Raw genomic sequence first — 14756 nt, forward strand, 5'->3', positions numbered from 1 at the left:
TTGTAGTGGCTTTTCTTGTTCTCTGTGAAAAGAAGTGTAGCAGAGAAGTTGGGAATGGAAAGTACATCAAAGTGATACTGTATCAGCTTACACAACTCAATCTTTTATGCCTCCTTAGGATCTTGAAGGGCTATCATTTATATATTTTTCTAAAGGGACTTTTAGTTTCTACCATTACCCTTGCCAGCAAGGGTCTACCTATCCCACTGACCTTTCTCTGTTGTGCACAGTGTTGCTGTCGCCCAGACGGACAGGAATCTCCAAGGCTAATGTAGGGTGGACTCAGTGTATGATAGCTAAACAGGCAGGCAGACACCTGTTGGTGTGTCACAGCCATTACATAGACTAAACACATTTTCTTTTAAAAACAAATCTTCTTTCCCTGGCTCTCAACAAGTAGTTGGCAGTATAGGCAGACAGGTGTATTAGCAGCAAGATGCTCATTTTTGCATAGATAGTCTTCTTAATAACAAAACTTCTACATGTGTCAGACTTGCATTATTTTTATTTTATTTATAATCTTGGTAAAATCCTAGGAGACAGTCTCCCAGCTGTGGATACAATCCTGGCACGTTAAACATGTAGAGATGTGACATTTCATTCAGTTGTAAATCTCTCTCCTTGCTAATGATTAGCAGCTTCTGCTTTAGAGAATCTAAAATTGGGATCAAGTATCAGAGGGGTAGCCGTGTTAGTCTGGTTCTGTAGAAGCAGCAAAGAATCCTGTGGCACCTTATAGACTAACAGACATTTTGCAGCATGAGCTTTCGTGGGTGAATACCCACTTCTTCGGATGCATCCGAAGAAGTGGGTATTCACCCACGAAAGCTCATGCTGCAAAACGTCTGTTAGTCTATAAGGTGCCACAGGATTCTTTGCTGCTTCTAAAATTGGGATAGTAGTAGTTCTGTAGGGTCAAGGCTGAGGTGCAGTGAGAAGTTTGAAGTAACACTTACCCAGCTTCTGCCTGCACAATGCATGCCTCTAGCATTCTATAGAGGAAACCCTCCTTTCTTTGGCATCAAATTCAATTCAGTATTTAAATACCGACCATAACTTCAGAAGTGAATATTGAACCAGTTTTTCTAGACCAAATTCAATGGGTTCGTAGGTTTTAGTCAGTGAACAAAGATAAAACTGTGCCACCTTTCATGATGCTGTCAAGCTGTCATTAAGTATCATTAACGTTCTCTAAGTACTGCTGTATGGGCAGCTTTGTTGACGGATTGCAACAACTCAGTCTTAGTAAGAGAAATAATTAGTTAGGTTACTAACTTTGAAATAACGGTGCAGTAACAGCCATCATCACTCAACTGAATCTTAATTAGAGAACTTTTATACAATTTATGTGTGAAGAAAACTGGCTCTGGGACTTGCCCTGGAATAAGAATATCTTGCTTAATGCAGAAGCTATTTTTGAAGCTTTGTTAAGTACTTTATTTTCTGCTAGCTGGAAAACAATCAGTGCAGCTTTCACCTTGTTTACAGACCTTATACGTATTTCTAAGTGGTGGTGGCGGCAAGCCAATTATAGTAGCTTTGTAGCAGTGGGTGTATCAAATTAAAGAAGACCAGTACTGAGTCTGTGGAAGCAATGACTGCTGCAGCTACAGGAACCTGAGGGATCAGTAGCCGGTATTAGAATCAAAGTGAGATTAAGGATACAAGGGGTGAATGGGAATTAAGGAAAGATGAGTTCAGTATTCATTTGTCAAATGTAAATGAGTGTATTAGGGCACACTCCACTTTTGACACACTGTCATCTACCCCAGACTCCAGCTGGTAGGACCAGCTGCAGAAGGCAGGGACCTTCAAACGTTTAGAGAACTTTTTCTAGACTTCCTCTGTTCTATGCTGATTGGCTGTTTGCTTCAACCCTTTCTTTCCCCCTCCCTCACAATCATTTCACCTCAATTTCACTCCACACCTGCACTTCTAACCCTCTTCACCCTTGTCCTGTTCCCCCTCATCCTCTTTTCCTTCAGTGTCCCCTCTTCCTTCACACCTATTTCCATTTATCTGATTGCAATCACCCAAAAATCATGGAACTAACATGAGGTTTTCTGCCATCACATTGTTCACTCTGCTTGTGTGTAACACATACCCTGTACCCCACGCTGTGCCTGTTTTGTCTGTTTGATTGTAAGCTCTTCAGGGCAAGAACCATCTATTAGTTTCGATTTGCACAGTGCCTTGCACAGTAGTGCTCTGTTCTTGCTTGGTCCTTGGGTACTACTGTAGTAAACATGACCAATAATAATATCAACCTTTCATGAAAGAGGCCTTGATGTGTCTCCTTCTATTTCTCTTGGCGGGTTAAAGACTATTATTTGACTTTTTCCCCAGGAGTTGCACTGGCCAGCAGTTCCTAGCAATAGCTGCCTAGTGGTCTCTGCTCCTGAGTGCCATTGGAAGTATATGAACCTACACTCAGGAAGACTGTTCTTCCATTGCCTGGTAACATGAAGAGAGTACACATCCTTTTCACCATGCAGCATAATGTTTTGGCCTGTCATTGGAAAGACTGTCCAGTGAAATGAATGTAACCATCACCATCCAAAAGTGTTACTTTGTGGAGCATTTTGGTTCCTCAACCCCAAAATAAGCTTCCATTAAAAGAAAAAAGCTGAAATTAAAAAAAAAAAGTGAAAAAGAAAATACAACGGGAAAAATGCTAGAAAAGAGGAACGGTCTCAGTGAGAAGAAAATAGATAAGTTTAAGTATGGGGGGAACAATGAGGGGAGGACAAAATAGCAAGAAGAAATGGCAAAAACAGGAGAAAATGAAGATTACAAAGGAAAAAAATGGAAAGAAGGGCCAGACAAGAGTCCCATAAGGAAAGAAGGAAACCAGAGTTTACTAAGGAAAGAGAGCAAAGAGGAAAAGAGGAGTAAGAAAAGAATGAGACCCCTCCAAAGAATTCAGAAAATTTAAATCCATAGGCAAAAACCATCCAGAAATGTTCATTTTTAAAATATATGTTAATTGCTGTTGGAAGAGTGAAGAATGTATTCATTCTTTTTCCTTCTTCGGCTTTATAAATGTTAATGGTAGTTAACTGAATTTTATGTAGCTTAAAATGTATCTTTATATCTGGCATTGTAGTCTGTTCATATGGGGAACTCATTAAAGTGAAGTACCAATATTTGAATGTATTTTCATCATTTAGTTTTAAAGTAGACATGCCACTATATTTGTATTTTAAAATTAAAAGGTAGTTTAATATAGAGTAGTATTTTAATATTTTTATCTGTCAAGCTAGTAATTATTTCAAAAAATAAAACTTAGTACTCTTTTGTCTTAAAAGCATTATACAGACACTAATCCTCACAATAGTCACGATAGGGGTCAGGGAAATAGCCCCTTCTTACAGATGGGAGAACCGAAGCAGAGAGGTGAAGGTCTGCTCAAGACTGCAGAGTTGGTAAGGTGTGGCCACAAAGCAGCATGCTTAGCAACACTTCTAATTTCTGTTGACAGGGCACTGTTGCTGCAGAGTGCTCAAGATCTCTAGGACAGGCTGATAAAGCCATCTCTGAAGGCAAAGCTTTCCTCCCTCACCAGTCTTCAAGGAGGAGTGTGTAAGCGGATCCTCAAAGAAGGGGATGGAGGGAACCTTAGACTTAACAGACCTGTCTCAATGTTGGAAAACTTGATGTACTACCCCAAGTCCCCTTTGCCATGAAGATTGGGATGGTGGACCAAGATATAGCATAAAACATGGCAGAGCTTCTTGAAACAGCCCATTCTGAATGCTTCTTGTTCTGGCATATCTCATGCACCCTGCTTCTGGTTAGGGAAGGTTTTACAGCAATACTTTGATTTTAATCCATCAAAGCACTGAAGCTTATGCTTAGTGTTAGGCACATGAGTAATCAGTGACATCAGTGGGACTATACATGTGCTTAAAAGCTTTGCTAGATCGGGACTCTGAAAATCAACCAAAAAAAAAAATATCTATGCTGTACCCTGGTGGAGGGCAACTTAACAAGGAGTCTTCTAGACTGGGCAGGGAGTGGCTGGGTTTTTAAAGTCCTTTCTTCATCCTATGGAGATGGGTCCCACTAGAGAGTTGTTGTACAGGGGGATCCTGGTGGAAAGCAGCCTCCGAAGGCAGCCTCATGATGTAGCAATTCATTGAAAACAAATCAGTGCATTCTTTTTTTTTTTAAATCTTGTTTTGTGAGTCTTAAAAAGTAGCTTATAATAGAGAGGAGGCTGTGTATGTGATCTTGTTCCAATTGTGCAACAGCTGCTGAGATCAAAAAGAACAGAGCATGGTTCAGGGTATTGTTGTACATGGCTCCAAGAAAATAAAAATTGTGTAAATCGTCAGATCAGTGTAAAAAAAATATTCTCAAGGTCTGAAAGCAACCTATCAAAACATTGACTACAAATACATCCATGCACACATGCATTGCATGCAAGTGGACAATTCTCCTTTCTGTGTTTTCACATACAATAGATTACTGTGGAATACTTCTTTCAACTCCATATAAAACTTCCAAATGGAGTAGACTTCTGTTCTTTTTGCACAAAATGCAGCATTGACAAAATTCCTAAGCAGGCAAACAGAAATGAGAATAGTAAGTGGAATTCAGATGACTAATACTCTCTTTGGGGCTAGATGGCAGGGCTTGTTAAGGTACTGACTTGCATGTGTTTAGCCTAAGGAGATAACTTTGGAGGGCTCCAGAAGGAATGCTGCTAAATGTATTTGGTAATAAAAGGAAATACCAAGTCAGGAAATTTTGCCAGAAAATGCTCTGAGAAAATGTAATCACAGCATTTTTGAAGATGTGAAAAAAGTTAAAACCTTCCACAGATTGAGCATTCCCTGGAATTATCTTCTGCTGCAGCTTCCTTTCATAAACAAAGTGCAGAATTTACAAGATTTTATCTTGTTGTTGTTCTGTTGTCTAAACTGATCTAAATTAGAATCTGTCCAGTCTTAGGGCTTGTCTTCACTACTGGGGTAAGTCGACCTAAATTATGCTACTCCAGCTACATGAATAACATAGCTGGAATCGATGAAGCTTAGGTCGACTTACCCAAGTGTATTCCCTGCGCTGTGTCGACAGGAGACGCTCTCCAGTTGACTTACCTTACTCTTCTTGGGGAGCTGGAGCACTGGGGTTGACCGGAGAGTGCACTGTGGTCGATTTTAGCATGTCTTCACTAGACCCACTAAATCATCCCCTGCTGTATTGATTGCAGCAGCGTCGATTTCCCCATAGGGAAGACCAGCCCTCAGCCAAGTGGGTGTGAGTACCTAATTTAGCCCAGTGTTTCTGCCTATGTTCTTCATGAATTCTAACCCACTTTTGCTTTATTGAAGATGTCTTTAGAATCATGTGTATGATCCATTTTAGCAGCATTTCCCACCTAGTACAGTCAATATGTATTCCTTTGGTTGCAACAGTTGTTTATTTGTATTGTGGTCATGCCATCTGTCATCAGTCAAGGATCAAGGCCTTATTGTGGTAGGTGTTATGCACAACATAATTAAAACATGGTCCCTGCCCCAAAGCACTTGTGAGCTAAGTATAAAACAAACAACAAGAGATGGGTATTATAAATAGACTGGGGAGCACAAGATACGTTTGTTTATGAAGGAGTTCTGTAGTTGCAGACTACAAACTGAATTAAAGATACAAATCCTTTTTGTTGCATGGAAGGAAAAATAATAGCAGGATTCTTACTATGCTATTCAAGACCTGTTACATATAATTCCACTCTCAAAGATCATGCTTTAAACCATTTCATTCCCATGTTTCATACAACTAAAACTTTGATGGATAGATTGAATGTTGCCTGTATTCTCCATGTATAATTTTTCACAGATGCCTGTGTTTCATTTTGGAGATCTAAGCATACTCTCTCTCATTACTAAAGATAAAATGGGGGAATTGTCTAGTTAGGTTTGGTGAAGCTATTCTTTGGCTACACCCTAGCTGAGTTTTATAATATTCCCTTTTATCTTTGCAGCTGCCTCTTATTCCCTTTGCCAAGAAAGAGACATTCACATTCTCTTCCGGAATTCTTTATTTGCTCTTTTAGTAACTAAATATGTATGTTGTATTTGGGAAAGCTGTGATATAGGATTATGTTGAGTAAATCACCCTCTTGCTTAAAGGCATTAATTGTTCCTTTAAATCTCTCATAACTAAACAAGATGTGTAGAGCCTGCTTTACATGGCTATGATTTAAAGAGAGACCCCTTCCTTTTCTTTTTCTTTTTCTTTCTTTTTTTTTAAATTTTCACTGATGCAAGTACTACTAGTAGTAAAGTATAGTAATGAGAAGGTGAATTTCTGCTCACACCATGGACAGATGTGTGGCTATTTCAATCCTGGCTTATCAATTGCTAACTCTCTCTCCTCCACCCATCAAAGAATAGCAACAAAATTTAGTGGCTTATCACAGTCTGTTCATTGCTATCAGGAGCATTCATGTCATGAATTGTTAGAATGTGGAACAAGATCAGGATACAGAAGAAGCTGCAGTTTTTGCACTAGGAATGCTACTTTCAGAAAAGGCTGAGTCAGCAAACTCATAACTTGAAAGTGATCAAAGGACATAAGCTTTAACTTTGTTTCCTCCTCCCCTCCCCCTTTTCACAGCTGGCCTGTTAGACAGCAATCTCTTGTTTTAGAGTCTATGTATAGTTTCTGCATTATAGTACAAATATGAGCCACATAGTTTAAGGAGAAAGGCAGGCCAATTGAATGGTGTCAGAGTATACAGACACCATCATGTGGCACTGAAATTTTGCCCAACTGATAGTGCTTTTGGCAACTTGTCAGGAGCTCAAGGACATTGTATTAAGAGGAGCTGACAGCAGATGTTCCGTTTTTATTGTGGAGTTGAGATCCATGAACTCCACAAGTCCCAGCAAGCAGCACTCCATCTGAATATGAGCGACCAGGCTGCTAGGACAGATTCTCTGTAAACTGGATCTTTGTACTGAAGACAAAGATGTGTGGGACTTTCTTTTAGGGCTCCATGGGCAGTCCCTGAAATACAGTGCTCTCAGTGTTGCCTGATCTATTGATTATATATTGATTATTATATTGCTTGCTTAAGAATTCTCAGCATTCTGAGGCTTGGTAGGTTCTTGTCCTAAGATCTGGCCCAATATTATTAAAATTACTGTTCAATTGTGAACCCCAGTGTGCATTGTTGCAACGCTTACACGTAGGAAATCTCACTACATTTATAATTGTTTTATGAATACAGTTAGCAAAGTCACCAATACTCTAACCCAGCAAGGTAAAAAGAGATAATACAATACACTTGAACATCCATATACTCTCACCATCCCTTGCAGAACAACCTAAAATGTTAGTCATGATCTTCCTTCACCTCATGTCCTTCCTCATCAACACCACCACTGGTTTTCCTCCTGGCATCTCCAAAGGCACACAGGCTGGGATATAGGTTTTATAATGTGTTATTTTAACACCACTAAGCCTAATGCATATTCAGTAGAAGTTTCACTCCCTTTTCTTTATTTATAGTTCCTCTCCCTAACTCATGTTGGGATGGCCTTCTCCCATAGGTTATTAATCCTTGTACCTCAATCTTATTAGTATATACATTAGTTCAGTGGTTATTAACCTTTACTGCAGCCTGTATCCCTTTGGTTCTCAAAAATATGTTCTCGCACCCCTTATCAAAAATCATTAGGTCAGTTCTTTAAACCTAGATATATCAGAACTATAGAATGAAAGAGAGCGAATTATATATTTATTTTAATTTTGCAGTTAAAATTTAACACAGTAATCGTTAAAAAATGTATAATGTTAATAAATACATAGGTTTGATGAAACAAAGTAGTTGTACTTATGTGCCTGTGCTTAATTTGTGTTTTCGATGCTTTACCTTCTAAAAACATCTGGCATGTCTCACACCCCCAGGGGATGCATGTACCCCAGGTTAAGAACCACTGCATTAGTTAGTTACCATGGCACACTGGTGGTCAGACATCAGCTGATGTCACTAACTTAAAATATTCCAAGTGGGTATAAACTAGCATCTTGTAGTTACTTACCAGCAGCTTTGTCATTCAGCATTCTATATTACAATATCTTATGATTTAGGGTTACTCTTGGTTAGCTACTTATGCTAGGACTTTTTTGGGCCTTATGCCTTGATTAGTTTAGCTAGGCTATTGTCTTACAAGCCTTGAGGCTCATTGCATTACTGCCTTTACTTATACCTATGCATTACCTAGTAAATACTTATACCTATAGGCTACATCGGCCAATGATGGTTCCTGTTCCACTCTAGTTATGACTTTTTACCTATTGACTCTTCAGGCAGTCCACTTGGTTGCATTGATCAGAATTTTTTTTCAGACTTAAGAATTATGGATTCTGTATAATCACATACAGTGTGTTGCAATGAGATTCAAGCATCAAAGTCCAGAGGTGGACATTTTGTGCAATCCCATGGAAGCCAATGCATGGAAAATCACATGACCAATGGCTGCAGGACTGTATGTTAGCGAAGCTGGCCTACCTGTATCTGGACCACAGAGGGGTGACCCTGGGGAGGTAAGCAACTTTACAATTGCAATTAAATTATTGCTAAATTTTATTGGATAGTCACATAATTCAGGTTTTGGTGAAAAACCTTTTTTAAAAGTTGTACAGATTTAATATCAATAGAACTCTTTTAATCAAATTAACCATATTAAAATCAATACAAAAGTGAAACTGATCTATTGTCCTCCAAATTTAAAAAATAAAAAGTATGTATTATGAAAAAATATTTTAAATGTTTAGTTTTAGCAATCTCTTTGGTGAAGAGATGTGATTTTTAAAATAAAATTTTTGGCCTGTCTTGCTAAATGTTAATCTTTTACATTAGTTATACAGTACTATAATTTCCAAAGCAATGTTTTTTGCTAATAAATAATGTTTAGCAGTTGATGTGATACTGAATTTTTTTCTCATTGTTGTTAGAATTATGAACCATGATTGTGTCTAGAATGTTACTTGAAGCTTGAGTTGTCCTTTCTGTGGAAGAATTTATCAAAGGTACATAACATTATCTCCATATATTTCACCTTGCACACACTAATGTGCTTTTTGCTTCTCTGTCTACACTAAAGCATTGACTTACCATTCATGCTTTGTTGCTTTACATTGCAGAAAAATGATCCATCGTCTTCACTGCCTCAAGGGATAAACTGGGTGTAGATTCCAGCAGAGTAAGTTCATATTCTGAACCAGTAACATAATTTGCCTTTTATCCTGAGCATTGGTATGTTTCTAATAAGTATTTTTTGTTTTTGTACAGGTTGCTGAGTATAAACCCAGTTATCTTATCACCATGTCCAACAAAAGCCAAGCCAGCAAAGAAGAATTTGTGGGGATGATTGGGTTACCCTTGAGTACTATTTACTGTGTAACATATTCTTAGGCCTCTATACATTGGAAAGGCAGGGAGAAGCAGTTGGCATGTAGGGCACATGGGCAGAGCAGTACACTTGGCCTAGATGGAGAACTGTTGTTCAATAAAGATCACTTGAAATGAATGTGTGTCTTTTTTCCTTTTATTTACCAATTGTAGTGCACCCGTGTACTGAAGGGAAATTACTAGATACAAACTTGTGTTATTGCACTGAATGTCTTGAGGAGCTCCAAATATAATATTGTAACAGAGATCATTATCCTGGTGGCAGAGAGCCACCAGTCCAGGACCCCAAGTGATCCTACTGTTCCAGCATCCTGTAAAAGGGATTAGATGTCAAATTACAGATTTGTGATTCTTGCTTGTATACATGACAAAATCCAGGGACAACTTTAAGATCTTGGAGATTTTCTTTAAGATTCTCCTCCTCCACAATCTTATGGCCAAATTTCCCCATATTCTCTCTTATTTTCATCTCACCCAGCTTTTGTACTTACTGTTTCTGTTCCACTGATTTTGGGTAAAATCGTCACTGCCATAGTGGTCCAAATAAGAAAGATGGTGTGATGGCTAGAATGGCTCCTAGTAAACATACTGAAGTTCATTTAATTATCTTTTTCTGAGATGAGAGAGCCTAGATTTACTAGATTGGTGTCCTCATATAGCAGCAGAACCCACAATTCCACATATAATTCATGGCTGAAAAAATTGTGAATTACCCCAGCTGAATTAGGGGCTTCCTTGGCTGTAGGTTTTGTGGGCCCCAGGAGCAAGCGCTCTAGTAAGAATTGTGAAACAGAACGAATTAGAGAGGAGTTAGCATTAATCTGGTATCATCTCTAACACCATCTGTCGTTCAGTTTGGTAAGTGCAACAAAATCTTTTTTCTATTGCCATATGGCATCTCTGCTTGTGCAGTGGTCACCAACCGGTCGATCATGATTGACTGGTCGATTCTGGAGAATCTCCCAGTCGATCACGATCATTGGTGGTGTAGCGGGGCTGCCGCTAAGGCAGGCTTTCTGCCTGCCACGGTGCCATGCCACTTCCGGAAGTGACTAGCATGTCCTCGTGGCCCGGGGCAGGGGAGGGGCATGCAGGGGTCTCTGTATGCTGCTCCTGCCTGCAAGCACCGCTCCTGCAACTCCCATTGGCTGGAAATGGGGAACTGTGGCCAATGGGAGCTGCAGGGGCGGTGCCTGCAGAGAGGGGCAGCATGTGGAGCCACGTGCCCCTACCAGGGACCGGAGGGGCACATTAGCCCCTTCTGGGGGTGACGAGGGGCCCAGGCAATCAGGGAATCTGCCCTAGCCCCACTGCGCCTTCAACCGAGAGCTGCCTGAGGTAAGCACCTCCAGGCCGGAGCCTGCACCCCATCTCTGACCCCCTTCCCAGAGCCAGCACCCCGTACTCCCTCCTGCAACCCAACACTGCCACAGCCTGAAGCCCCCTCCTGCACCCAAACTCCCTCCCAGAGCCCGCACCCCGTCCTTCACCCCAACACTCTGCCACAGCCCAAAGCCCCCTCCTGCACCCCAGCTCCCTCCCAGAGTTTGCACCCCAACCTCCTGCCCCAAGCTCAGCCTGGAGCTCCCTCCCAAACTGCGAACCCCTCAGCCCCAGCCCAGAGCCCGCACCCCTTCCCAAACCCCTGCCCAGTGAAAGTGAGTGAGGGTGGAGGAGAGTGAGCGACGGGGGGGTGGGGGGGAATGGAGTGAGTGGAGGGCAGGGTTCAGGGAAGGGGCAGGGCAGATCCTAGGTTGCCATTAAATTCAAAAAGCGATCTTGGGCGTAAAAAGGTTGGAGACCACTGTGCTAGTGAAATACAGTTGAAGGAACATGTTGAATTTGGCTTCTTACTCTAAGAAATGTATCCGGGAACCTTATGGGATCTATGGTTAGAAATCTGAATGCAGTACAGGAATGGTCTTAGCACTGTAGTTATCAAGACTGATTTGTTTGTTGTGGTTTGTATCCAAGATGGTTAGTGGTTTGTTTAGTTCAGTAATGTACGCTTTCTGTACTACAGAACAGAAAGAAATCAGTCAAGCATCTCAGTGTTTAAAAAGCCCACCAAAGAGACACATCTCTTTCCTATAGCTTTTCTACAGTAGTCCTGAAGACTGACCCAGCAACAAGATGAGTATGTAAATAATCCCTACATTAAAAGCAAATTAAAACAACCTCTTAAAAGTAAAATTTTCTCTCATACTTTATCTGTATATTAAGGAGGAGCTGAGAGTAGTTTTTGATGATTGCCTGATATAATTGTGTTGGTGCTCAGAGTCTTGGTAGACTGAGAGATTAGGTACATAGCTGTGTAAATCATATATATTGGTAGCTTCAGTGTCTGGCACAGACTGGTTTAATGCTGATAAAATGACACTAGGAGATGAGTGATGCTAACAATAGAGCTAAATTTCAGAGTGTTGGTATTCTATTGTAAATCCAGCACTGTTTGACCACAGCCTCACATATATACATCATGTCATGTGACTGTAATCTCCCTATGCTCTTGAAGTTTGAGCAATAGGTTTTTATCCCTACTAAAACTAGGTAATTTAGTGGCCAGAGTTCACCCCAGTAATTGTGTTCATACAAACTAATCTCTGGGCTGTCATTACTTCTGGAATCCATGTGAGCAATTACCTTTTATTTGAAGGGAGACTCCTGTGGAGTAACAGGGGGATAATGATTTTTATGAAGTAATGTTATCCTAGCTCTGCTTTGATGTTGGTGGCTTGCTTGGGATGGGAGTCCATTCTGTTAGATATAATTACAGTAGCTGTACCATGTGACTCGATGAACCTAGAATACCCTTGGAGACCTGGTCAGTTATGCCTCCCCACTGTCCTTTGAGTCAAAGCCTCAGAGAAGAGTTTGTAAAATACCACACTGTACAACTGATCATACGTGCTAAACTTCACTTATCACTCATATGTCTTGATGCATCCCATCTTCTGTCTATACATTACCTACTTTAGATTGTAAGCTTTTCAGGGCAGGGACCTGGTGTTGCCTATAAAGCATTTAGCAGACTTCCAGTGATATCTAAATGACTGATAAAAACAAAGGTGAATTTAATTTAACACCCCCCCTTTCCTCGCAGTTTAGCTATACCAAACTTTATTCCAATTCCCAATAGATCTTAACATTAGCAGCCAAGTATCAGTTAAGGCACGACGAAAGGAATTTCTGTTTTGGAAAGGTGAAGTAATATCTTGGACCAGCTTCTGTTGGTGAGAGAGAGAAGCTTTTGAGCCACACAGAGCTATCACCAACAAAAGTTGGTCCAATAAAAAATATTACTTGACCAACCTTGTCTCTCTAATATCCTTGGACCAACATGGCTACACCAGCACTGCATACAAGGAAAGGTGAAGTCAGTTACAGGAACTTGGGGAAAGTGAGAAAAGGGAAGTCAATGACAGCCACATGTGCACCTTCAGTGGTAGAGTTTGGCCATTCTGCTTGTTTCTCAAACACTGACTCTGAGAAAGTGTGGTGTGAGCTGCAACTTTGGCCTGCAGAGACAGATTGCGGTTGAAGAAAAGACAGATCTAGTTATGAAGGTTACATTATATATCACATTTGTCTAATAAAAAGAGGAAATGACTAAAAAAAGGCTTGAGTTGTTGGCCTACATGAAAAGAGGAAAGACGGACCCCAAAACACATGTTCCAGTACAGTACATTAGGACAGAACTTAGTTTTGTGCGGCTCTTATACTAAATAGTCCCTAACATACATACAGTAACATTTTAGCATATATAGAGCCTGATTCTGCAAAACTTAATGCTGTGAGTTTGTCAAATGGAGTCCTGCAGGACTACTCATACCAGGAAGCACAGAGCACAGCAGTGTTTGGCGGATTGGGTCCATGGTTAAGTGTGAATTGCTATGTTGCTGATGGTCAAGAGTTTGGATTTCTCCACTCTATATCCAACTAACTGTTTTTTTGCAGATTGGAGAACTCTTGGAAATTTCTAAAGCCCTCTTCCTCAGCACTGAGGATGGAGGTGATTGAAATTTGGCAGAAAACACCATATTGCATAAGACCAGAGAAACATTGAAATTGTGTTACCTGTACTCATGCTGTAATTCCTGAGTGTAGGGGGTACAAGCTGCATTGTGCTGTCCAAGAGCTCTCTAGAATTAATTTGTGTTCCCTAGATTAAAAATACACCTTTTCTGGAAAAGTTCCCTATTGACCTTCCATACCCCAGAAATAAAATCTCCCTTCTGACCTGGCCTGAGCAGCTTGGGGAGGCGGATAAAGGAAGTTGACGGGGTTGTGGCTTGATGCCCAACTGTACGCCTTCATAAGTGAGACCAGATTTGCTTGAGCTGGCCTTGAGATGGTTACTTAAATTGCATGATGCCATTATGAAGCAGCAGTGAATAATTTTGCCACTTCACTAGCTAAGTATTTTTAAAACAAGTTATTTAGCCTTATAGCACTTTCCTATGTCGTAAGGCAGATGATGACACCTTCATGAAGGAGTTAGCATTTAGCATGGCCGATTCCAGCCAGAGGATGAAACCGAGTTTTTCAGGGATCCTAGAAGTAAAGGAGAAGACTTGAGTTGGTGTTTGTCTTGTTTATTTTGTGTGCGCATGCACATGTCAGGGGCAGTTGTTTTGTAAACGGATCACAACATGACACTTTGCAGCAGAGAGTCACTGTGTGACCACTTCATGTGTTGCTCTGCTCCCCCAGTTCTTAAACTATTTTTCCATTATGCTGCTAATTAAGCTGCAGTTATGGATGGGTTCACTTCCTGTATCCACTTCATTAACATACTGCATGTGTTTAGCTCAGTGTTTCATTGAATGAGGGTTTTTTTAATAGTTTGCTTATAGTTTCTGTTTTGGTTTTTTTTTTTACTTATTTGGTCTCTTAGTCCAGTAATTTTACAGGGACATACTGAAATATTTGTGGAGGATCAAAATAGAGAACCATGAAAATTTAGTACAGCTCTTGGAAAGGCAACCTAACACATACAAGCAGGTTGATCTCTTGCAGCACTCCTGGTGAAGGCCTTCTCTTCACACTCAGGGCATCAAGTTTGAACTGAGAGGTGTAGATAGGGCTAAACAAACCCGCGCTTGTGGAATGTAATGTAGTATGTAAGACACCGAATCCTTTAAAAAATGTCTAGATGGCTTACTATTTATCAGAGAGCACAAATGCAACAATCAGCCCATGGAGATAATGGCGTTAGAAGTTAGAAGCATTCTCTTTAATTTTTCAGAAACAAATATTTATCCATAAACTTGTTTAATTCAGCTTTGTTGTATTTACACATAAGAGGGCAGTATGGTACTGTTAGCCA

The 14756-nt window shown here is 40.4% G+C and overlaps 1 protein-coding gene and 1 long non-coding RNA gene across 3 annotated transcripts in view; both read left to right on the top strand.

Moving 5' to 3' along the window:
* Positions 1-14756, top strand: part of ARHGAP10 (Rho GTPase activating protein 10) — a 225150-nt gene that overhangs the window by 156849 nt on the left and 53545 nt on the right. The window contains exon 19 of one of the 2 annotated variants that reach the window (XM_045019538.1): positions 2347-3054. The exons of the other annotated variant lie outside the window; for it this stretch is intronic. Coding sequence (XP_044875473.1) covers positions 2347-2466 — 120 coding nt within the window. The 3' untranslated portion in view covers positions 2467-3054. Of the gene's footprint in view, positions 1-2346; positions 3055-14756 lie in introns of those variants that run through there. 2 annotated transcript variants of the gene reach the window in all.
* Positions 8407-9470, top strand: LOC123371717. Its single transcript, XR_006579920.1, has 4 exons — positions 8407-8559; positions 8971-9045; positions 9160-9218; positions 9308-9470. It is a non-coding gene; the product is annotated as an uncharacterized LOC123371717 (long non-coding RNA).

Source organism: Mauremys mutica, chromosome 5 (genome assembly GCF_020497125.1).
Source record: "Mauremys mutica isolate MM-2020 ecotype Southern chromosome 5, ASM2049712v1, whole genome shotgun sequence".
Classification (NCBI taxonomy): Eukaryota; Metazoa; Chordata; order Testudines; family Geoemydidae; genus Mauremys; species Mauremys mutica.